At 48.5% G+C, this 25471-nt stretch overlaps 2 protein-coding genes across 2 annotated transcripts; both read left to right on the forward strand.

Moving 5' to 3' along the window:
- The first annotated feature begins 195 nt into the window (after nucleotides 1–195).
- LOC135805005 (alpha-1,2-mannosyltransferase ALG9-like) lies at nucleotides 196–21054 on the forward strand. Its single transcript, XM_065318991.1, has 17 exons — nucleotides 196–337; nucleotides 565–718; nucleotides 1218–1346; nucleotides 1995–2065; nucleotides 2686–2774; nucleotides 3329–3402; nucleotides 3750–3811; nucleotides 4060–4144; nucleotides 4954–5059; nucleotides 6283–6371; nucleotides 7080–7208; nucleotides 7616–7687; nucleotides 8471–8600; nucleotides 11605–11749; nucleotides 14117–14246; nucleotides 14972–15102; nucleotides 20246–21054. Exons 1-17 carry the CDS (start codon nucleotides 288–290, stop codon nucleotides 20358–20360), a joined length of 1761 nt encoding a protein of 586 aa, XP_065175063.1. The 5' UTR covers nucleotides 196–287; the 3' UTR covers nucleotides 20361–21054.
- An 831-nt stretch (nucleotides 21055–21885) lies between these two features.
- On the forward strand, nucleotides 21886–25357 carry LOC135805008 (microtubule-associated protein 9-like). The gene is made up of 2 exons (XM_065318994.1): nucleotides 21886–23263; nucleotides 24578–25357. Exons 1-2 carry the CDS (start codon nucleotides 21999–22001, stop codon nucleotides 24843–24845), a joined length of 1533 nt encoding a protein of 510 aa, XP_065175066.1. The 5' UTR covers nucleotides 21886–21998; the 3' UTR covers nucleotides 24846–25357.
- Nucleotides 25358–25471: the final 114 nt, after the last annotated feature.

Below are 25471 nucleotides of genomic sequence, written 5' to 3' on the forward strand. Positions count from 1 at the left end.
TACGGTACATGCCGTATAACATGGTGCACGCTTTGGTCGAATTCCATGGTTTCATGAGTGCCACGTGCCCAACAGTACGGTCCACGTGTCCGATTTTGGATTTTTGAACAAACACACTTTCACATTTTGCCAACAAAGCTGTACGTCAAAAATGTGTCTGCTGTGACTGGATCGAGTGAGTTGTCTATATTATTATTATCAAGTGGAGAAGATCATTATCATAACCATTCGAGAAGAGAAAGGAGGGTGTGGAGGGAAACAGCTACGTTTCTGGTGATTTATTCAGCATGGCGTCGGCTAGAGAAAGGAGACGGCGTGATGCTCCTGAGAGTCCAAGGTTTGATTTTTAGATTTGTTTCTTTTAGTGTGATAGAATTAGAGGTGTGTTATGCTGTTATAATTAAAAATCCTAATAATATTAATTTCGGACCGGACTATTACTGCTGCGTCTTCGCCCGAGTACTAGTATACTCGTAGCTTCCCGTAGTTTTGTTGTATGATAAAACATATGTGAAAAAGGGTGGAAAAACACTGACATGGCCTTTTCTTGTCACAACTCTACAGCTCTGCAGTTCCCACTGCTCCGGAATTGGCAAATCCAGATGAATGGGCACCATCATCCAGTGCAGCGTTCAAGCTCTTCTTGGTAGCATGTCTGGTGTCTGCAAAGTACAGCAACATATCGGACGCTGATGAGACGTTCAACTATTGGGAACCGGTAATGCCCTGAACTGTCATTTCAACTGCAACCACACTAAGAGACACAGACAAGCGCGTGAAGCAGACAATCTATTAGAAGTTCGCACTAACGTTGCCACACATACATGCATCATGCCCCGGCGGGTGGGCAGTGCGGTGAATGGCCCACGGGCCTATGAGACTGTCGCGTCGTCTGGTCTTCTGTTTCTCTCACCTCGTCTTCACGTCACTATGGGCAATCTATCACTATGCATGTATGTGTGGCAACGTCGTTAGTGCGAACTTCTAATAGATTGTCTGCTTCACGCGCTTGTCTAAGTTCTAGTGCCATCTGTATGCATGTCCCAGCAGCACTGTGCGTTTCGTTATCACCTTCAGAACTGTTGTCACATTCAACCTGTCGGCGCATATCAGTCACTTTGGAATTTGAAATTCTGCCTTAGTTTGTCCTCGGTGAATGAATTTGAGGCCTGAAGCAACCTTTGGCTTGTACCCTCGCTGTGTTTCATGTCCTGCAGACCCACTTCTTAATGTTCGGCTATGGATTCCAGACGTGGGAGTACTCGCCGCTGTATGCTATCCGCTCGTATGCATACAACGCCCTTCATGCCGTGCCAGCGTTCGGCTTGCATCTACTGTTTGATAAGGTAATGTAGTATAGAACACCCAGGCACTGTGATGCTCTAGAATAGTAGATTGTCTGAGTGTAACATGTTATGCTCTTGTTGTACAGTCGCTGGTGGAGTGTTGGCTCTGCAACAGGCTTGAGATATAGCGGTTCCCGTGTTTTCTCGCAGTCCTCATCTTTCAAAAGGCATGTATTAAACTGCAGTAATAATTATGTGCAAGGCCAGAAGGACTGAGACATGACCAACAAGTCCGATGTTTATAGAAAAGAAAAAGGACCAAGGAACTACAAGTTACGCTATAATGTCCACTAGCACCACCAGTTACTAAGCAATCAGCTCATGCGATAACATTGCACGGCACTGACCGACGGTAGTGACGTTCTACAACTAACTTACTAACTAACTGATTGTTTAGTAACTGGTGGTGTTAGTGGACATTATAGCGTAACTTGTAGTTCCTTGGTCCTTTTTCTTTTCTATAAATTAATCCTTGGCTCTCCATCCAAGTCTGATGTTGTTCCACTTGCTTTGCTTTGCATTGAGAAGTAGTGCTGTCTTTGCATCATGCATCATACAACTTCCCTTTGCTGGCATGTTCACTTAACTCTACTCCATTACGCTGTTCTGCAATGTGTCGTTGTGTACATGACTATTTGACAACTCTAGGTTCAGGTGTTCTACGGAGTGCGGGTGCTGCTTGGCGTGGCCTGTGCCCTAGCGGAAACTTACTTCTACCAGTAAGTACACGCAGGAATTGCTAAGCGAAATATCTGTTCGCAAGAAATCTGCTTGAATTTTGAGGAACAACTCAATAGAACAATCCTGATTGTGGGCTGTGTGTTCAGTATTGTTGAATGATTCTATTGATGACGGTTGTGTGTGGGGGGTTTTCCCGCAATTTCGTTGCAATCTCCCATGGAATGCTCTTCCAACTATGTTTCTGAAGTATATTTCTCCAAAAAGCAAGCCATAACAAGAATAAGATTTCGGCCAGGTTTTTTTCCCCAAAGCCGAGTCTCACGTGACACGTGAATTCCCCCCCCCCCCCCCCCCCCTATGGCCTAAGGCACTGAATTGGGAAAAACCATGGAAATCCAGGCCATTTCACTCCACTTGCAACAGTACATTGTGCGGTTTGAACCCCAGTTGAGGTACCTTTTTTGGGCCCTCTTTCAAGTTTCAAATTCCATGGCCGGCACTGCACCATGTACGATAAAATCATGAAAAATCACCAAATACGGGAGTTTGCCAGAGCCAGCGCTCATCTTTTTATGACTGGACTGTACACCCAGACTGTGACGAAGGAATATGTCTCAATGGCGTCATGCGTGTTTGTATGATTGTGTATGCTCCGCAGTGGTGTGCTTTTGCGATTCGGCTCGGTGGTTGCGCAGCTCTTGCTGGTGTTCCTGCTGTTTGGCAGTGGAATGTTCATCTCTTGCTGTGGTAAGTTGGTGTCCCCCATTCAGCGCAAGCTGCATCGTGGCATCATCACTGCCATACACATAGACTCATGATACTGGTAAATCAAATGTGAAATGATGAGATAATGAGATATTGAGATAATGAGAGTGGGTCATTAGAAAGTGCTACCAAGTGCAGTATTTTTTTGGAAATCAGCCTGCAAAGCCACTCCAAACGAGCACTTGTATTTTTGGCAAAGTGGAGTTCGATTGAGGAGTTGTATAAACCCCGGAGTGGACACGCCACAGATTTCCAAGGGTTCCATTTGACTCAAGTTTGCATCAACTACACCATTGTTTTGCTGAGTCCTTCTCACTCCATGATCCAGTGTGTTCACTTTAAGGTCTGTGTTGATGGGTGGCTGTAATCCATACCTTGAGCGTGGTTGCAGGTGGCGGCTGCGTGCATGCTTTTCTCTCCACCCTCTGAAACAATAATACGTCGTGCTCCGGGAGTCGTATCTTCTGAACTTGTGTAATGTCGACAGATGCTTTTCTGCCTGTTGTGTCCTTGTGCCTGTGTTCGAACGTGCGCAGCGTTTCTACCCAGCTCGTTTGCAATGATTTTCACCATGGTGGCCATGGGTGCCTGGTTCAGAAATGACAACAGGGTAAGGGTCAGAAGACCGTCTGCCTGCTGGTCAGGTGACATCGTGTCGGCAGGCATCTGCAGAGTAAAGATCTCCGACTTTCCGCCAGGAAAAGAAAAGAAGTGAGAGCCCATGAGCCCAGGCTCTCCTGTTTGTTAACAGATGTGTATGTAGGCCGGCGAGTAGAAGAATCCTGTCAAGTTTTTCAATTCACTACACCGGCCCATTGTGCTCATTTTTACTTGTTTTTATCCTGTTTGGTCTTCTTGCTCTTCATGTCCTTGTTGTGTTTGTACGCGCGTGTGTGTGTGTGTGTGTGTGTGTGTGTGCGTGCGTGCGTGCGTGTGCGTGTTTGTTTGTATTGTCAGGTAGCTGTGTTTGCCATTGCGGTGGCTAGTTGCCTTGGCTGGCCTTTTGCTGCTGCGGTTGGGTAAGTCCTTTGGTATGTGTTCTTGGAGTATGGGATACCGGTATGTTGGTATGATATTGTGCCAAAGAATAATGAGCAGAGCTATATTGAAATCCATGAGCTCAACGAAGAGCACAATCCCTGTCCTGTGCCAGGAAACACTGCCATGTTTCCTCGCCTTGTGCTTTCTCTTACTGTGCCTCTTTAAAACATTGATTCTGAGATGCTAATGCTGACCAGATTGCTCAATGGTACACTGTCTGCTGCAGCATTCCGATTGCAATCGATATCACGTATCGACTTGGCGTGAAGGAGTTTGCAATCTACGCTGGTGTCAGCGGGCTGATGGTCATGGTATGTAGCTAAGTACGGTGGAACTTCAGGATAGCATGTCTCCAGGGGTCCTAGAAATCTGCACTATAGCCGGGGTACTGTACATGTACTGTATCCAAGGTCAAATGACTGGTATCCATTTGTATCATGCGTGGTCCTCGAAAATAGTACTTTCATCCCCTAGTATGCTATATCCTGTGTGCTTTATACTGAATATGTACATGTAGCTAGAGGCTTCCAACAGTGCCATGCGATGTACTAACTAGTAGTACATCGTCTTGTATACATGTACTCAAATTGGACTTTTGGAGGCACTTTCACATAAGCGCACATGATGCATGTGTAAAATATGTACAAAGTGTATAATGCGGCTATAGGAGAACGAGCACTCCTTTTGGTGCCAGAATGCCGTATATCCATTGAACTTGCAAGCACTAAACTAGGGATCATCCGTTAGTATTGAAGAGGGCAATCACAGCGTCTAGTTATCTCTCCCCCCCCCCCCCCCCCCCCCCCCGAGCCGATTCAGGTTGTCTCTTGTTAGTTTGTGTGAGGAACAGCTGAACAGATGAGTACAATAATATAGGAACTCTGACAGTGTGGTCATTGTCCATCGAAAACAGCGCTACACCTTGTTATTGCATATTGCTGCCGGTCTCAATTGCTGATGATCTTATGTCACACTGTGTGTGCGGGTGGGTGGTGATTGTGTTGGCCGTGTGTGTGTGTGTGTGTGTGTGTGTGTGTGTGTGCGCGTATGTGTGTGCGCGCGCGCGCTCATACATTCGTGTGCATGTGTACGTGGTTTATGTGTGTGTGTGTGTGTGCAGGTACCACAAATCGCTTTGGATTCGTTCCTGTACCGCCGTCTTGTCATTGCACCACTAAACATTGTACTGTACAACGTGTTTGGACAAGGAGGTCCTGACCTCTACGGTAAGGTACCTCATGCCATTCACCGTGTCCTGTCCATATTTTGTTCTCGACTTTTTTTCCTTTTCTTGAACTTTGGAACAATTTAGCATGTTGAAATTTTTCCATTTTGATACAATAAGAATAGGCCATTTTAGCCTAAGGGTGCATCCTTGAATCCTTGAATCCTCTCGACCTTGATTACACTGCATTGTTGAGTGTTGGTAGCGGCAGACATGACAGTACCGCTTACTGGATCGGACCACACGGCAATCACCAGACACTACGGTGGTGGCTTGTAGGTGTCTTTTGTTTACCTCGACTCCCGCCGTCTTCCGACTGATAAGGAAGACGCTTGTGGAGTGCCGTGTCAGATCCTCCTCTTTGCCTGGTTCCAGTTCTTCCGCAATCGATTCCATAGTGGATGATATTGTGTGAAATTCTACCTTCTCACGGGAGTGTGCCAGGGGCCACACATGTGTACATCTAACACTACAGTAACAGCTGCAGGGGCCATGACTGTAGGTTCAGGTTGCTGGAAAACTTGGTGTCAAAAAAACGCCCCGGGTCACACCAACAGCAGAGGTGTACACTCTTGTTGATGTACTCTTGGTACAACACACCTTGCTGCGCAGGAGCAAAGGAATAGAGAGGTTCCGCATAACGTAATTACGTTAGTAAAAAACGTAGTCGATCTACGGAAAGTCTTACGTAAACTGCATGCGCATCTGCGTTCCGCCATACGGAGTTTTCAAATCACGTAGCTGCCCTTGGCAACTCCGAACGCGGCAGTGTACGACCAGATCAACCTGGGGAGAGAGTCATAAATTTGTACCCCAATCCACTTACGGACCAGCTACGTTATCAGAGCCCTATCTACGTACTCTACGTAGACAACTTTCCGTAAGTGGAGTGCAAACTCGCGAATTCACGGGTTTTCCCCGCCCACTAACGTAAAGTTGCTCAACTTTACGTAGTGCGGAACCTCTCTAATATTTGAACTTTGCCGTGCGAGCACAATAGGGTGTTTACACCAGCCATACTAGTACTCTTACACAGTTTGTTACGTCATTCATAAAACACGTATGAGTAGTTTCTTGCCTTACTCCTACTCCACATGTAACTAGGGGCAGCACAATACTTTAGCAATAGTAGACCCGTGCACAGTACAAAGTGAGTGTCAGCTTGCATGTGAGGAGTCAGGTTTCACTCTGTCTCTCGGGCTCTTCGCTGTGCTTACTATTCAGGCGTGGAGCCGTTTTCTTTCTACTTCAAGAACGCCTTTCTCAATCTGAATATAGCATTTATTCTCGCCCTGCTGGTGCTTCCCATGTGGGTAAGTGATGGTGGGTCGTTGATGGTTGCTGCGCGTGCGCACACGCACACACACGCACGCGTGCGCGCACGCACACACACACACGCACACACCATGTACCATGTATACGCCCGCCGCAAGAGTAGCACGCACATCTGCAAACGCACTGCACACACGCACACACACACACACACACACACACACACACACACACACACACACACACACACACACCTCGACCTTGACCTTGACATACAGCTGCCGTTAAACGGTTGAGCTGCCCTCATCACGAGGGGAAACAAAGGGGTAGCATGATGGCTTCGCAGCAGACCATCCGGTCCTATGCTGCTGCAGATCCTGCTGCCACCGAAATCTCTCACCGCACGCACAGCAGAACTTGAACTGGAGACGCTCCCTCGCTGTTGGTTGCTTGCCGTGTGCACATATACACATACACATATGCACACTCGCGCACACACACACACACTCTCTCTCTCTCTCTCTCTCTCTCTCTCTCTCTCTCTCTCTCTCTCTCTCTCTCTCTCTCTCTCTCTCTGTCTCTCACACACACATACCCACACCGAGTTGAGCGTATCCTACCTGTTTCTACTCTTGTTATTATTGGAAATCTTGTTCGAGAAAAGCTGTGGCGTTGATGTTAAGTGTTGTGTAGGGCCTTGCTTCCCCTTCCCCTCCGACCTAACCTGTATGTTTGTGTTGTTGTTGTAGGTTGTGCGCACAGCTGTGCTGCGACAGCGTGATGCCCTATCCTGGCGTGGCACACACAGGGCACCGCTCTGGCTGGCACTGCTGCCCATGTACGTGTGGATGCTCATCTTCTTCACGCGACCTCACAAGGCAAGCCATTGCTTGTGGCCATATTAATGCTTTGCTTGTGGTGCTGCAGTTGATGCTGCAGTTAAAATTTAGACTTGGCAGAGTGTCAGTGTCCGCTGTAGTGCACTGGCTGCTCTGAGAGACGAAGGGAGAGAGAGAGAGAGAGAAACAGAGAGACAGTTACTTCCCATTGTTGAAAAATCCACATGATCTTGCCTCACTCCCTAGCGGTGCCAGCATGTATCCAACGTAAGAAAGAATAAGTTAGTAGTTGTGCAGTCCAGGCCCCTATTCGTGTAATCCTTTTGTTAGGTATTTCCTGCCCGAGACATCTCTGGTTAGTCGCTGGTGTTATATCTCTCTTCTCTCAGAAGTTGAAACCCGTATTGCTGCTCTGTTGTGTGCTTGAAACATGATGCGTACTGCAGGAAGAACGCTTTCTTTTCCCTATCTACCCACTGATCTGCATGTCAGCAGCTGTCACACTGGCGATAGTACAGGTGAGTGACCTTGGGCTGTATGTTTGGCGGGCTTCACTTGACTTCAACAGAGTCAAAAGGATGAAGGGGGTATTTGTTATGGGCATACTTGCCAAGTACTGAGAGTCCTTTTTCTGGATCACCAGGTCAAAATTTCGACTTGCCTTGGTTTTCGGAATATGTCATATTTTTTCCAAAATTCCATTTTCAACTTTTTGAAATGATGACACCAAAATTGTGTGACACTACAATTGTCAGTGATTACCATTGTAGATATTCATCACATTATACGCAAGTTCAGGACTCAAAACGGAGCCGGTTTTTCAAGGGCTGTTCATGGAAGGAGTACTAGTAGATCCACTGGTACTACAGCTATGGCACTACAGAATCAATAGCAACACTGAACTACAAAAAACAAGTCACTTGAAGTGCTCCAAGAACGATATCAAGACTTGTTTCGTGTACAGTGATTTTCGGGATAATTGACAGGAATTTCGGGATCGCGGGAGTTCATCCAAAAACGCGGGATATTAAATCCCGAAAAACCGGGATGCTTGGCAGGTATGTAGGTACTTATTTACGGACTTTTGCGGTAGTTTCTGTTGAATTCATCCGATTATGTGCGGACTCATTGTGGACGCGTGTGTGTGTGTTCGTGCATGCACGTGTGTGTGTGTGTGTGTGCCCGTGTGTGTGTGTGTGTGTGTGTGTGTGTGTGTGTGTGTGTCTGTGTGTCTGTGTGTGTGTCTGTGTGTCTGTGTGTGTGTGTGTCTGTGTGTGTGTTATCATTGTTCATGCCCCCAGGAGCTGCTAACGGCTGTTCTGGTCAAGTACCGGCGCTTCCATCTTGGCAACTACATTGTAATTCCAGCCATTCTCCTGACCATTGTGTACACGTTCTTGGGTGTAACTCGGTCGGTAGCTTTGTACAAAGGTCAGTGCTTCAACTTGAATACCCAAGGAAATGTGGCAGAGACCTCTGTATACACGTCTAGATGAGTTTTTCACAATAGCCTAGTGCAACATGCCCGTCTATCAATGTGCTTCAGTTGGTTACCGTATTTCCCCGATTGTAAGTCGCACCCCCATTTTCAGGTCTGAGCCAAATTGTTTCAATATAGTCATATCAGTAAGAAGTCATGCTCAATTGTAAGTCACATCCCCGTCTTGAAATTCCCCGTCTTTGCTCTTGAAATTTAGTGTAAACAAGTGTGACTTATATTCGGGGAAATACGGTAGGTATTTCTGTGCCACACTGCTTTGTTTTCTCCATCTTGTTGCTCTTACTCTTGTCTGGATTCTGGCTCTTGCTGCTGCTGCCGCTGCTGCCGCCGCCGCTGCTGCTGCTGCTGCTGCTGCTGCTGCAGTGCTAGTGTTCACGGTAAATCTACAGTTGAACTCCTTTTATTTGATTCATACTGACAAGAGCTGAGAAAACGAACTCTCAGATCATACTAACATGAGATTGCAAACGAAGAACTAAAAACTGATAAACTAGCCTCGCTTGGCTGCTGAGAACTGTAACAATAATTTACATAAAAAACGAGTGAAACCAAATAATTAGACTCGGGTGGAGAGCCAAGGAAACCAAAATACATTACCATTAGCAAGTGCGGAAAATCGTGACTGGACCGTAAACAGCCCAACTAATTACTTAGTTACTCAATATACAAAAGCCGCACACGTGAATGAAAGCTAACTGGTTTCAGATGAATGGAATCTGAAGACAAAAGGTTCAGTCTTGCATGTCTGATGTCTAAAGATATGAATGCACGCAGCTAAACCAGTCAATGGTAGTGACTCTACTCCCTCACACCCAGACGCTGATTTTTTGGAAACAAGTTTTTTATACTTTCGATGGGAGAATCCGACATCGTAGTGCTTTTCGGCGTGGCCAGGTCAAATTGTAGAATATCGCATCGATTATATTGCTTTATCTGAGAGAGGAGATGTTCGTGCCCTTGAGACCCGAAGTCCCGTTTCCATAATATATTATGACAAAATTTCGCTCAGCGCTTTTTCAGGGCACAAATTTCGGGTTGTTCTGGTCGGGTCGCAGCGCCGCGGACTATTCCATCGTCTTCAGCGTCAAAAAGCTACTGGCCATGTGAAATAACAAGGCGGTGAGACGCTTTCGTCTTCCTCTATGAGCGAATTTGTTCTGCGCCAGCATACCAAAGTATGCAATATGGTACGTGCAGTTTGAGTGACGAGGCGTGTGCACAGTACACTGCACTGCACGCACTGACTGTGCAGTCGTCTTGAAACTTTCTCGATTCTCCCATCCCTCCCTTTCATGTCTGTTTCCGGCGAAAGTCCAACTTGGCGCGCTTCAAAATCAAATCACTGTAACTCAAGAATGGCTGGGCCGATTTGAATAATACTTGCAGATTGCCTATGTTACGCCCGGGAGAATTGAATGAGACCAAAATCGAAGCGATCAGAGCAAGTTTTGAAATTGGGTGTAGTCACTATCAATGGTGCAACCATGACTCACAACAACAGAAACACTGGATAGATGCAGGAAAACCACACCGACAACATGAGACTCGTGACAATCATCACTGCCTCCAGCTCATTCTCCTCCTCCTCCTCGATCATGGTACAGCAATGATCGACTCGATTACAAGGATAGATCACTGACACACAGGCAGGATACTGGATAATGCGAAAATAACACTGAACGCTGCAGAACTATTGGACTGAAAATGGATCTACTACATCACGGAGAGAATATCTCCATCTAATGCGTTCTGACATAGTATCTAAGAACTACGAAGCTGACAGTCATCTGGCAGACACATGGCTCACAATGTTACTTGACATTCTGCATCATCTCGCCCACCAACACAGCTGTCCTCTACTCTTCTTTCTTGATCTCCAATGGACACAACTTGCATATGGGACGTGTTAGCTCCTTGCCTCCAACCTTGACTCTAGCGACTCGCACAAGACCATCCTTTCCGGGAAATACCTCGAGCACTCGTGCAAGCAGCCACTGTGAGCATGGTGTCGGTGGTGTGAGCAGGAATACTAGATCTCCCACTTGAATATTAGCGTACTGCTCCGTCCACTTTCGCCTCATGCTAAGAAGTGCCAACCACTCCCGAGTCCATCGTCGCCAGAAGTGCAAGATCAATTGCTGAATATGCTGCCACCACTTGCGTAGGTTGAACTGATCATCGGCCAACTCCGTAGCAAATTTCCTGCCGATCTGGCCAATGATGAAGTGGTTGGGTGTCAAGACTGTCTCGTCTTGTGGATCTGTCGATTGCGTTGTTAACGGCCGGGAGTTGATCAATCCTTCAGCACCGACAACAGCTGTAAGAAATACTTCGTCGATGATCTCGAACCGAGGATGGCAATGATCGCTCTTTTTACTGCCTTGATCATGGCTTCAAATGGACCGCCGAAATGAGGTGCTGCTGGCGGGTTGAAACTCCACTCCACATGATGTAGCGATGTGGCTGCTTTGATCCTGTCTTGGTCGATGTTGTGCCACAGTTCATCCATCTCCCCCTTGGCACCAACGGAGTTTGTTCCGTTATCCGAGATGACCTGGGGCAGGACCCCTCATCGACTGGTAAATCGGACGAAGCAATTCAGGAAGGCATCAGTGTGCAGACCTGATGCTACTTCTAGATAAACTGCCCGTGTTGTCAGACAGGTGAATAGACACAACCACCGCTTCGCTTGCTGTCGACCGCGTCCCTGTTTCGTCATGAACGGACCTGCATAGTCGACGCCGACTCATGACAATCATCACAGCCTTCAGCTCAACTAGTCACACCCACCTATCCCAAAACTAAGGATAAACTGTGTCTATCACACTTTGTGTGTGTGTGTATGTGTGCACGCGTGCGTGTACGTGTATGTTTGTATGTGTGTGCGCGCGCGCGTGTTTGTGTGTGTATGTACGTGTGTACGTGTGTGTCCAGGCTATCATGCTCCACTGGCTGTGTACAATGAACTGCATAGTCATGCAGTTAACCACTCGTTACGCTACCCATCTGGAATGTACAATGTCTGTGTTGGCAAGGAGTGGTATCGCTTTCCTAGCAACTTCTTCCTCCCAGACAGGAGGTCAGTTTGATTGTGGAGCTAGTTGAACATGTGTTAATGTGATGGTAGATGGGCATGTTTCACAAGGACGTGGCTAGTCTGCCTCTTGGGGGAGTGCACAGGTACTGCACCGAAATATTCTTGCGGTAGTTGTCAGCTCTGGGTTGAATCATACTGATACTGCTCTGTCCAAAAATAACCAGGCTTTAATATGTGAGGTCGATACCAGAAGCCACAAGGCAGTAGGGATTGTATCTGACCATATGCATGGATAGTATTGAAAGGTGCTCTGCACTTGAGCCCAAAACCCATTGCCTCACAATGGCAAGGAGCTGAGCCAGCTTGAAACTCCTTTGGTGGAAAAGTAAACGTGCTCAAGTTGTCGAGCGGCAGATGAAGTAGTGAAGTGATAACAGCACACAGAATGTGAAGTGATAACAGCACACAGAATGTGAAGTGATAACAGCACACAGAATGTGAAGTGATAACAGCACACAGAATGTGAAGTGATAACAGCACACAGAATGGCAGCGGGTCGTATCCAAAGGGTGGGTGATACACGAATTGCCTACAGCAATGGCAAGTGGAAAGCCGCAGTGTGGGTATGCTTATTAGCGGGCCGGAGCTGGATTTCACTTGCCACGACTGTACTGACTGGAGCATAGGTGTCTATGCGCCAGCTCTGAAGTACAGGTGTGGCAAATGAAATCTACGTATTTTAGTAGGTGGATTTAAAAATTTCGGCTTTATTCGGCACAGTCCCAAACGCCTAAATTGAAGCGCTAATGAAATTTTTCACATCGGCTTTGGTGATGTACTACAATGTAGTATTGATCGTAGTATGAGGAGTACTATGACGCGTGTACGTGTCTGACAATAGTAGTAGTGCTGAAAATAAATGACTGCCGAAATGTCGACATTCTGGGCATTTCTTTTGCTTTGGTTATCGGATTTCCATAGTCTTGTGCTTGCTGGAAAGCTCTCCATGAGCATGCTACTTTGAGCCCAAATTCGACGCCACAGCGTTCACATGTCCAACGCCGCAGAGCCTCGAATAGTCCACAGAGCTGGATATACGAGCAAGCTCCTTGTTGCCAGCCATTTCATTCTCATTCATCGCAGAACGCTCAGTTGTTTTGAGCTCAGTTTAGGTTTATGCTGGCCACGTGCAGGAAGCGTGCCTGGATGAATATCAGCGAATCATTTGAGGGCAAATCCCTCACTCAAGGCCAGTCACTGAGAAAAAATTGACTTTTGCCATGACTAAAATGTCGAGCGCGGAATCTCTGCAAATCTACATTGTAGCTCTGCGGCGATTGTTGCATCAGATTACTGAGCTCTTCGGCTTCTTCCTAGATATTTTGATCATGGAATTCAGTGAAAATCGTGTGAGTTACAAACGTTTTAGTGCATGCAATTCCATCGACGGAATACTGTACCGTCGAATTTATTCTGTTTGAATTTTGAATGCATGGCCTCCAAAGGGTTAACATCGCTCAAAATATGGTGCTTAATCGCTGAGACAAAACAGCCACTGATTGCGTGTGTGATACAGTGCTATATAGGTGGCGTAGCGGATGCATTCGTAGATGACTGGTGTGATATTGTATGTACTTCAGAGTACATGGATCAATTGTATCACATTATTAGTATCATTGGCACGCTCAGTTAGCTAGCGCTAGTATGTAGTCGGTAGCGCTAATATGACTTTGTAGTCTGTAGCGCTAATATGTAGTCGGTACGTAAGGCACTTCCTTATGTGTGTTGGGTCATTCTATCCAAGTTCGTGGAAACGTAACAATGACGCCACCATATGCTAATTCTGATGTGTCCGTGAATGCACGGAGCTCAATAATTATCATCTTTTGGTGCAGCGCCTGCAATAGCCTGCAAGCAATGCAGAGTGGTATTGTACTCGGTAGTAGTAGCAGCAGCTCATGGATTCGCTGTCCGCAATGTGTGCTAAGTTCCAATGGGAGAACTTCATCTCAGGTCACACCGCTAGCCCAGATATCTGCATCAGTATATTGCCACGAACTGTCACCGGCGCCAGAAATCCAAGCGGGTCGATTATCTTAGCAATCTTCAGTCAGTCTGCTTCCTACTCCAGTCCATTACCTGCAGACGTCCGGTCACCTGGCTTGGAGTTATTAATCCGACTACGGTTGTTCGTGATCGATGATTGAGATTGGCGATGTCGAACTCCACTTCCATGTATATGAAAGTGCTCTGTCTTCCGTTCAGCATATCGATGGTCATGCCATGCTGCTCACCACTCGTGTATTGTGTGAGCATGCATCCGTGTTGTAACTGGTACTGCCTATTTGCCTGTTACGTGTAACATGTACATGATGTGCTGAAACGGATGTGGCCTGTGATGTTTTCCAGGTGGCAGTTGCAGTTTGTGCGCTCCGAGTTCCGTGGCCAGCTACCACAGCCGTACCAGCGTTCGTGGAATGCAACCTTTGTGATACCATCTCATATGAACGACATGAACCGAGAGGAGACCAGCAGATACGTGAGTTGAACTCAATACCCTGACCAGCCGACTATGGACAGTGTGTTTGTAGTTGAACTCAATACCCTGACCAGCCGACTATGGATAGTGTGTTTGTAGTTTCTCCCTGGCAAGGTGTTCATGCCAGCATTGCCTGTATACCGTAATGTCGCGTGCATTAGCCGGGGCTTATATGCCTATAAGCCGGTGATGGAGTCAGGCTTGTACACAAGACAGGCTTATACACGAGACAGGCTTATATGACAAGCACCACTCAATGACCAGGCTTGTATGCGCAAACTGCTGACTTGCTGGTGTTGATTTCCGCATCTTCCCACGTTTTCCGCGTGTGCAAGTGTACGGTACCATGCAAACATGAACATGTAAAAGGCGCGCTCACCAGTCTTGCGTAGTAGCCCGGCTTACGCACGCGACACGTGGCGCGTCTCGTGTACTGGCCCGGCTTATGCATGCGACAGGCTTGTACGCGAAAAGCTGTTGCAGATTTCATGCTTCTACACGAGACAGGCTTATGCACAAATCCGGCTTATGCACGCGACATTACGGTAGCTTGATACAGGTCGTGTGGTGATGACGACAGTCCTCCCTGCTCTGGTACTGGAGTTCATATTGTGTCTTTGCTCGCATCCTAGAAATATTATCTCAGAGGTCTTGTCACTTTCTCAGATCGAGAGCTACCAGTCGTTCCACTACTTACACATGATTCTTGCTCTGTTTTCCTCCAGGTACCTGAAGATGACTGCGATTACATTGTTGATGTTGACTCTCCGGTAGCAACGCACAGAGAGCCGCGCTACAGCGAGATAAAGTCAAAGTGGAAAGTTCTATTTTCGCAGAAGTTTCTGGATGCGTCTCGGTAAGCCTGAATGCATTTCTTCGTCTTTTATCGAGAGGCCAGCCGAATGGTTAGACATGAAGGCAGAGATGTCGACTGCGGACAGCTAGCTTTTTCAATCTTGTTAGGTCTCCTCAGCAGAGCTCAGAGAGTCACTGGCTGAACCTATTGCAATACAGTCAAGTGAACAACAATATGGGAAAGAATTTGAAGTTTATTTTGGAATTTGGAGAGATTTTCATTTTGTGTAGCCAAGGACTTAGTGCGGCTGTGGGCGGTAGAAATTAAAGTCACGAACAACAAAGCATTATTAAACCGGCTCGAAACATCAAAGTAGAGCGTTGTAACTGCGAGAAACAAGGCAAACTCTGCACGACATACAGTCAACTCTGGATATAAGCAAGAGTACATAACCCCCAAGAGTATGCAACTGCCTGCACAACATCTATGCAGTGCTGCGACGGCAGAACTTCACATCACGTGACATGGTTCAAAAAGGTTACGCTGGCAAACAGTGCAAAGTGCCCACAAGAGAGTTGTACGCAAAGCTGGGTTGGGTACAACCCTGTATTTATCATGCATAGAGTGCGAATAATGTGTACGTGTTCATCACGTGATGTGAAGTTCTGCCGGCGCAGACCCCATAGCTGGAGTTGCACATTCTTGGGGGTTATGTACTCTTGATGTAAGTCATATAAATATGTTGTTGGTTGACAGCATGGAACAAGGTGGAGGACACCGTGTTTGGAAACAGTGACCGTTCACATGGTGTCCTCCACCTTGTTTCATGCTGTCAACCAACACCAATGTGCTAGAGAATTACTGCAGGACGGCTAATTTTAGCTGTTAAAAATGTTAGCTTTTTCTGAATCTGGACGAATTCACGATAAATTATTTTAGCGATCCGAGTTTTTTTCAGAGTTAAAAAAAAGATGATGGCTAGGTGCTGTGCTGTACATTCAAAATGTCTGTCTTCATATGACAAACGTTCACCCACGCCGATGAAAGCACCAAACAAGAAGTTGAAAAGACTCGAATGTGCAGCAATGCCGGAGCATCGGGCTGACAACACTGTGTGGCTGTGAGCCATCTATTCAAAGCGTATTATCGCTTCTTGAAGAACGTTGTAGTTTGTTAAAACGCCTTTCAGGGATGAAGCACGCACTGTCCAACGGGTTGGGCAATGACTTCTGAATCCTTCTTGGGCAGGAGCAATGTCGTCCTTGAGGCGGTGAAACTCTGCCGTTCTATTGGCAGAGAACTTCAGGAGATTGGAGAGCTCAAGTGCCGTGTCCAGAGAATTCTTCAGTGGCTTAACGCGGCGAATCGTGTCTTGACAGGCAAGATTGAGTGAATGCCGTGACAGTGTGTTTAGGGCATTTGGCTGCTTGCATAATATCTGGGTCACAACTCCGTTACACACCCCTTCAAGGGGCCTCTTGTTGTCATTCACTTCCTTTTCCACGGCTTCGCAATGGTACTTCGAAACTTCTTGGAAACGAAACAACCTGGTAGCGTCTTTCTGGTTTTGAAAGCCAGTACTGACAAACGATGCCTCAGCGTTCTTAGAGGGAAACGTGAGCTTTCAAGTCCGCTGGGCTATCATGCAGTAGAAGCAAAAGTCACTCTTTATGATTGTCCCAGTCCAGGCATTTCCATTCTTTGAGCCACTTTGCATGGAAGCTGTACTCCCTGACCATACGCCACGCACCGGATCGTGCTCGTTGACTTGGGTCTGGAGGTCGCGGCAGAGCTGCAGCAGACGAGGTGGCATGGCGACATCCCAGCCGACGGATTCGCCGATCATCCGCTTCAGCCAATTCGTCGTCGGTCGCAGCCACGCACAGACGGGGTGATGGCTGACGAGCTTGCCACACCAGCTGAACACGGCGCGCTTGGTGGGCGCCTCCGGTAGCTGCAGGCAGACGTCACGGCGACGTTGCCAGTTGATCGTGCCGTCTTGAGTCGAGAGCTGGAGGCCCAGCACCCGAGCAGTAGGGAGCTTCTCGGCAGGCTTGCACTTCAGGCCGTAGCGCTCGAGCTGCTGGATCGTGGCCGCCACTTGGGAGTCCGGCACACGCAAGTCGTCGACATAGTTGTCCACGCCGTCGAGGTCTTTGGTCACCCACTTCACGACCATGTCGAGGATCTTCGGCGCGACGTTGAGGCCGAACCCCATGCGCGTCATGGCAAACAACTCTCCTTGCCACACGATCGCTTGATAGCGGTACAGACGGGGAGCCATCCGGATCTGGAGGTACGCCTTGCTCAGATCAAGGAGGGCGCTATCACCGTCCTCGAGTCGCCACTCGCGCAGCTTCTGGCCGCAAGCCGGCGCATCCAGGCCTGGGTGCGACACGAGACACTCATTCAGAGCGCGGTAGTCCAAGCACGGCCGCACGGGAGTTGACGCCTTGTGAGCCTGGTCGACAGCCATCAGTGGAAGAACACAGGCCGGTTCACCGAACGCTTCACGGTCGTACGGGACCAGCCAGCCGTGCTCGCGCCACATCTGGACCTCCTTGACGAACTGCTGCTCTTACTCTGGGTTGAGTTTCTTGCGCGGATATTCTCCAACACCAGAACCAAGAACCAAGAGGACGAGACGGCTCCGTGTCGGCTTTCCATCGCCAGGTGGCTTCCCAGAAGCCTAGGTCGTCACGCCAGGTTGCCTCAATGTCGTCCATCCGCAGCGTGACCTGACCATCGCCGTCGCTGACCGAGATATGCCGTGACAGCTTCTCCGTGGCAGCCGCCACGCCGGCCGAGGCGACGTCACGTGCGGGGCCGAACACAACGGACGATAACTGGCCTCCCGGCTGATCATGGGAGATGCTGACACCACCAACTTGGGACACGATGTCCGATCCGATCACGATATCGGTGTTGAGGGCGTCGAGGTTCGGCACGACGAGCAACGAAACCTTGATCGTCGGCAGGTAGACCGAGCCATCCTCGCGCTTCAGCGTCATGTCCACGCTGCCGGTGACGTCCAAGGGTGTGCCGTCCACCGTGATCAGCCGGTCGCTGGTCTCCTTCAGGCTGGACTGCATACCCAGCTGCTGGACAACTGGCCACTCGATCAAGGACCAAGTGCAACCCGTGTCGACAACCGACGCTTGGCGGCTCCAATGCGCATTTTCGACCTGCACCTCCACTGCAACTCGAATCAGCTGCGACGAAGGCCGGGGCATAGCCAGGCAGAAATCCGTCCGCGGGTGCGACGCTGCTGGGGCTGCTGCTGTGGCGGCCACACGTCCAGAATCTGACCTCTGAGGACAGTCTTTCCTCAGGTGGCCCACCTGATGACAGCGATAGCACGTGGGTCCACTCCTCTTGGCTGGAGCATCCGTGGTCGTCCTTGGCCAAGTCGACTGTGGGGCCCCACCACCGCCACCTCGCTGTCCACCGCCACCGTGCTGTCCACCGCCACCGCGCTGTCCACCGCCACGACGCTGCTGATTCGGGCAGCTACGGCGCATGTGACCCACTTGGCCACAGCCATAGCACATCAGCGACTGACTCTGTGGCGGGGGACCAGATCGGGCTGCAGCCACCGCCTGAGCGACCCCTGCCGCTGACTGCATCGTCCTCACCTGTCCAGTCAGCTCCGGGACGGTAAGGCTCTTCATGGCTTGGCCAGCCGGACGGTTTTCCCATACTCTTGAGGTAGACCGCTGATCAACTGCTCCACGAGCAACGGGTCTTTCCCATCCGCAGCAACCTTGTGGCCTGACAATGTCAGCAGGCGCGTCAGGTCTGCCACGTAGGCGTCGTCAGGCTCATCCAGGGCCAGCTGCCGCCCTACGAATAGATGGTAGGACTCCGCCGGGCTGGGCGCGAACGCCGCCTCCAAAGCAGCCTTCACCGCCGCGGTCTTCTTCCGATCGTCTGCGGACAACTGGTCAAACACCAGGAACGCAGAACCATCCAGCAACAATGGCAGATGCGCCATCTGTTTTTCCTCCGAGTCCCATTTGTGCAGTTCTCCAAGGACCAGGAACTTAGACCAAAACGCAGCAAGGTTATCACCTTTTCCACGAAACGGCCGAACAAGACTATCAAACTTCAACGTCGACATCGTATTGCACACTGCTACTCCACCAAACCGGGTTTCGGCACCAAGCTGGTAGATAATCACGACCGCCCCAACTCACTCCCGGACACGCACTCGCAACAACGTCCACAACGAGTTCTTTGGCGAACAGTGTTCATATAATTATTGGAGAAGAAGCAGAGAATGTGGGAGAGCGAAAAACACAAGTTTGTTCCACGGTCAACTCTAAAAAAAACTAACTGGAACTGACGTAGTTCTTCGTTGTACGCACTGTACGCATGAGAGCACGCCAGTTGCATGCCAGCGCGCAAGCGAGCAATAGATGAACATGAAACGGACACCAGAAGTAAAAGGATCTGGCGGTGACACAAAGTCAAAGGGAATGTATTACATGTCGGGAGACCATCAATGAGCCATGGTAGCCGGCGGGTGCAACAAGGAATGTAAGACAGAAGTTAGAGCAACGAATACCATGCATGCTCTCACACGGTCGTCTTTTGGAACGACTTCCTCGGAAGGGAAAATCCCCGTGACTGATGAGCACTCAACTCGGACGCCGTTCTAAACTACCATCCCGGTGACAATGGCACAAACTCCGAAATGAAGAAACCTCGTTCACGCAACTACCAAACTACGAACTGCAAGCGCTTGGAAGGAAAGGGATGGAGGGAGGGAAGATGGAGAGAGAAGTCTGTCTACAGTCGAGTCAGTGACACGACATGTACAGTCGGTGTGTCCAGTGTTCAGCTCTACGCTGTATACTGCACACACAGATCGATAATCTGTACACCATGCATGATGGTGCATTGGCGCACAATGCCAAAAGTGGCATTGTCCAAAGAAGAAGAAAGAGAAAAGATCTTACACCGGTTTTGGACATTTCAGGAGGGGGGGGGGGGGACGAAAAGTGGTCTGGCCAATAACGTAGTGACCGTAGCATATCCGACACACCATGTAGGTATTGCAAGGGTTGGAGGGTTATCACTTCTGCATCCGTCCGATCCATTGGCCTATTCATTTCTGGTGTTGTGTTGTAACGTTAACTTGTGTGGCTCTGTTCTTTCGGTCTTTCTCCAATGCACTGTTTCTGTCTTTCTGTGTTTGTAGCTCCAACGCACTGTTTCGTTCCTTCTACATCCCGTTCTATTCTGAAATGGAAACTGAGTTTCTTTCCTATAACGTCCTGCAACGAGTTGAGCGTCGCAAGCGGACCAAGAAGTAGCCATCATTCTAGTCTTGGTCTGGTTCGGTACGTTTTACCATGCACTGTTCCTCTCTGCGCTTACTTCTCCTGTTTTCCTGTTTGATTCGGTTTGAGGTAACGGACCTACTAGTGACTGTAACTCACCAGCATGACAGTGCAATGTGAATAGTAGATGCTCTGCAGAGTGGGTATGGCTGCTGCCATCTCTCGGCTCTTGAAACAAGATAGACATTCTACTGTGACTATCATGCAGGTATAATTATACGCATGCGTGCGAGACAGCTAGCCACCGGGAGATTGTGTGCCGGTATGTATACGACTCTGGCCATGCAAAGAAAGCAAAGCGAGACTTTCTTGCAACTCAAGTTTGACTTTGGCCATGTTCGATTATAACAGCCACTTCTACTGGAAGTAGCAGTATTCGTTCTCCGGTTTCCCTCTAGACCGACACACTATTTATGACATTTCTTAGCTCATACAATCACATGGTTTTTTTTTAGCATTCTAGCACGGTCTAGTCGTGCTGCATGCATCATGTCTTAACGTTAGCTTCCTGCACTTCTTTACTGCCTTGGATGCTGCTTTCTGATTTGAATTGAGCCATTTCCTATTTTTTAAATTACATGCTTGACTCATGGTACCAGTACCTGAACTGGCAGTGCAATTATCAGGCTTCTGCTTAACCATCTCCAGTGGTTTTGTGCAGTGTTTATATCTCCTTTGGTTTTGTGGAGTGCGGGTGGCATGGTTTGTACTGCGGCACCTTCTCTTACTGGTACAAATTACCAGCATCACTCCATCATATCAAAAGTGGTTCACACTTCTTGTGCCCTGTGTGAAAATATTGATAGACCCGGTTTCAGTAGCCATTAGTGTATGATCAACGTATCGATTTCTTCGACATGGAAATCCAGTAGGTCAAGCGGCCCCAGGACGCTGGCCATGCAGCCGTGAGTGCGCATACGATCAACATGACTGTGCACTGCACGCAACGTTCTGTACGCACTGAGGGCGCCGGCCCCGGTCATTCGACCGGATTTCCATGTCCAAGATAGTGGTATCCAAAGATGCACAATATAACCGGCACCATGCATTTCAATAATATCTGATGTAGATCACTTGAAGCGCATCATGCATAGTTTTCAGTTTTCACCCCGGTTTCAAAACCGATCCATATAATCACGGTAAAGCAGTACAGCCCGCAACAATGCATTGGCGTGCATAGTGCAGTGCACGTAGACATACTCATTTTTAAAATACTGGTACATGGACAGAGCTAGAGTAATACAAGAGACAGATAGATGTAGCCATTATCATGATCATCAGATTATAATAATAGTAAGTAGGGGCTTGGACAAAACTGGTCGGGTCAGATCATGCATGCATCATGCAGAATGTTGCGGACATAGCAACCAACCATGCCCTGTATCGTTGCGTTGGAAACAGTTAGGGCGACGTGACACCGCGTGAAACATGAAAAATCGAACACGAGATTCGAAACTAGCGCATACTTCTGCGTGTCTTACACTGACGTTAGATTTGAAGTAAGTAAGTAGTGTGTTAGCTCTGTCATTGTATTTTTAGAAAACATATTCCGACCACCATTCAAACAAACTGTATACGAAACGTTTACTGCAGTTGTTTGTGGTCAATACAATGGCTAGCGTCAACTATGCTCCAGGTCGAGGCTTGAGCGTGAGACCTGCCACTACAATGAGTTCGCTAGAAGCAGCCCGAGGAAGTCGGGGAAATCCGCGCAAGATCGGAGGCACTGCGGCGTTAGCAGCAGCAACCCGCTTCTCTGGCGAAGACCAGGCCCCGCCAACCAATACGACGGTGAGCTCTGACTATGCCAGCTATGGGAAACCCTGGTTGAAGGCTGCTGCTGTACCATCGCATGGACCCTACTCCAATCCCCTAGTTCCGGGTACAAATTCCATCGCACAGTATCCCAAATATACGCAGGGAAGGGAGCCGAAAGAGGCCACGTCCAGCTCCAACTTCTTCCGCTCTCCCGCAGACTCTCGGACAAGTGCTGCTGCTGCTGTAGCTACCTCCACGTGCAGTCTACCTGCGACCAGCGGCGGCTATGATCCAGAAGTGTATGTCCGTGGCATTGGCCAGGCGCCCGGTGTAGCGCGCCCCGGTCCAGTGGTTCGAGCACAGCAACCGTCTCAAGTGCACACTGCTAGTAATACCGGCAAAGCACGAGGTGCACCGCGTAACCGCACCGACAGCACAGTAACTCAGGATCAAGGCAATCACCGCAACGACGGCGGCAGCGGTAGCACTCTTACCTCCGATCATGTCCGGGATGCCGTCTTCAACAAGTGGCTGGAGAGCAAAGGCGCAGCAAAGACAAAGGCGCTGGCAGGTCATGGTACGGGCACATCAAAACACAGTCACGCTGGCAAAGGGTTGTCGAAAGGCAAGAAATCGACCGGGAAAGTCGCTCAGCGTGTTTTAACCCCCGAACAGCTATTCCAGGACTCCAACCATGTACGCCAGGCAGCTTACGAGGAATGGATGGCCAAGAAGCTCGGAGAGAGCAGAGAAAAGAAGCATGCAGAGAACGAGGCAAAGAGTCAGCTGTCTGCATCCGCTGAGCTAGAAAAGAAGCAGAAAGAGGTAGACGCACAACAGGCATTTGAGGCCTGGAAGGCCCAGAAACAGGAGAGGCAAGCGCAGAAGAATGAGAAAGCAAAGAAAGCAGAGCGTGAGGAGAAGGAGCAGAAAGAAAGAGACGCCCGGGAAAAGCAGGACAATGCCGAGAGTGCATTCCGGGCGTGGAAAGCACCTAAAGACGATAAGCTGAAGGACAGTGTGCTGCAAAAGCGCCAGAAGGAGAAGGAACTGGCTGAAAGGACGCGAGAGGAGCAAGATGACAAGCTGAAATCTTCTCAGAGTGCGTTTGATGGATGGTAAGCCCAGTTTAGGCATGAACTGAATGTGTATTTCTGAATAAGTACAGCATTGACAAGCTGTTAGTGTGTCTATCGAGCGACTATATGGGGCCATGAGTGAAGTGTCTACTGGATGTGTCGTATACATCATGGTGTACTAAAAAAACCATTTTCACTTTTCAGCACTCCCTGATATACATGCCTAGTTCAGTGATAAAGCATGTAGGGATGAAACAATCATGCCTGTCAATCATGCCTGTCACTCGTCGCTTACTGGGTGTAACGCTACTCGATACTCGCCTGCAGTTGCAAAATGTTACTTCAAGAACGCCTCTGCGCTAGTTTCGAATCTCGTGTTCGATTTTTCATGAGCATCATATTCAAGTACCGTAAAGTACCGTTGATCCGCCCCCCACGCCATGTCGCTTCCCAGCTGGGTTTTCGGCAGGGGGCGGGAATTAGATCAAGGCTGTCAAGTGCAGTACGATGTACAACAACGTAGAGGATCAGACTCGATGTGCTGGATTGTGCACATTTTCATCCTGGATTGGCACGTATTGTGTACAGCAGTGCATGCGTCGGTTCAACATCGTATTTCGTTGTATATGCCGAAGTCACTTCACAGGTAGAAAATCGACAGGGGGCGGGAATTAGAGAGGGGGCGGATCAACGGTACTTTACGGTATGTCATGTACATGCAGTAAGTGGGAAGGCTTTTCGCCAGTTTTCGGTCACCACTATGCTGTAAGAATACTGCTGTATAACACCTTTATTTCGGTGTAATTTAAATTTCGGTAACTTCGGTACTGGTCCTGGATCACCTAATTTAACATTACACCTAAATTTTCCGAAATACCAAAAAATATGTAAAAATCATGAAAATCACTGCCAAATTAACAAAATTAACTTGTATACTGGTATACCGGTAGTACATTGTACATGTACATACATAACATGTACCGGTATACATATGTGGAGCCTTTTGGCCTTGGCGGAGATATTATTAGTGCAAGAGCGTTTTTTGTTTTTTTGTTTTTTGTTTTTTGGTGCCATGCATACCGAATTTATCCTTACACCGAAAGGTCAGGGGTTGGCTTTTACCGAAATTTTACAACACCGAAAATAAGGTGATATACAGTAGGCAGGCCAAGCTACTCACAACTCTAATAATTATTATGATATCTACGGCAGAGACCTGTGATTCCAAGTGGTCTGGCACCTGTGACATTACTACTAACTGCACGAGTATTCATTAGGCAATTGTCAGTGATCGTTTCACCCCAAATGAAACTGAATATGCACTTCTCTCCCTGGGCTTGACCGCTTGTGCAGGAAATCAAAAAAAGACGCAAGACAGCAAGAGGAGACCAAGCGACAACGACAACTGGAGGCTGAGACTAGGCGACACTACGATCACATGACCAGGCTGAAGGAGGAGGAAACGGCGCGGGCACTCAGGGTTTGGGCCGAACGCAAGGATGCACCGGCATCGCGACACCAGCCTCGCACCCCATCACCAGTCATAGAAGCACGCATGATATGGAGTCCTCCGGGCATTGGTGATGGCGGTGTGTTGCGGCGCAGCATGAGTCCATCCTGAGCCAACCGAATGCAATTGCACGACGTGCGTGCTGGAACACGATGCCGGAACTTCTCAACGGCTCTGTGCTGTTCTGAAGCAAGATTATGGGGTTCTGCACGACAATACAGTCAAGTTATGACTTGATACACCTGGAGCAAAGGCAGTGGGTCTTGACCAATCAGTCTACTTGTAATAACAGTACTTCTACAGACTACAGTACATGTACTTGACCAGTATGAACGCCTTGCTTGATTGGTAACATGTTTAGTTATTATATAGAAGATTGCAGCAGGTAACAAGGCGTACAAATCAAGGAGTTTCATACCTCCCCCCCCCCCCCCCCCTGGAATACAGCGGGTCCGAACCGGGGCTTTACCCCATACAGTTCACATGGTCGCAAGACCTGGACTCTACCAACAGGTTTAGTGGTCGTGTAGTCAGGAACACTGTAAGTCTGTTCTCAACACAGTGCATCCTCCACCTTGTTACCTGCTGTTATCCTCTGAACATGTACATGGACAGTTACTGCATACTGCATAGTAACTCTGTGTCGGACAGGGTACCTAGCTGGCCTAGTTATGTACTCTTGGTAGCGGTACTGAGCAGAAAAGAGAGATGCCCGAGATGTGAGAAAAATAGGCCCA

This window comes from Sycon ciliatum, chromosome 1, assembly GCF_964019385.1.
Source record: "Sycon ciliatum chromosome 1, ocSycCili1.1, whole genome shotgun sequence".
NCBI classification, from domain to species: domain Eukaryota; kingdom Metazoa; phylum Porifera; class Calcarea; order Leucosolenida; family Sycettidae; genus Sycon; species Sycon ciliatum.

Coding starts and splice junctions, on each gene's coding strand:
- LOC135805008 (XM_065318994.1), top strand. CDS start 21,999: ATGGCTAGCGTCAACTATGCTCCAGGTCGAGGCTTGAGCGTGAGACCT. Junction 23,264..24,577: donor CAGAGTGCGTTTGATGGATG/GTAAGCCCAGTT, acceptor CCGCTTGTGCAG/GAAATCAAAAAAAGACGCAA.
- LOC135805005 (XM_065318991.1), top strand. CDS start 288: ATGGCGTCGGCTAGAGAAAGGAGACGGCGTGATGCTCCTGAGAGTCCA. Junction 2,775..3,328: donor AATGTTCATCTCTTGCTGTG/GTAAGTTGGTGT, acceptor GAACGTGCGCAG/CGTTTCTACCCAGCTCGTTT. Junction 3,403..3,749: donor GGTTCAGAAATGACAACAGG/GTAAGGGTCAGA, acceptor TTGTATTGTCAG/GTAGCTGTGTTTGCCATTGC.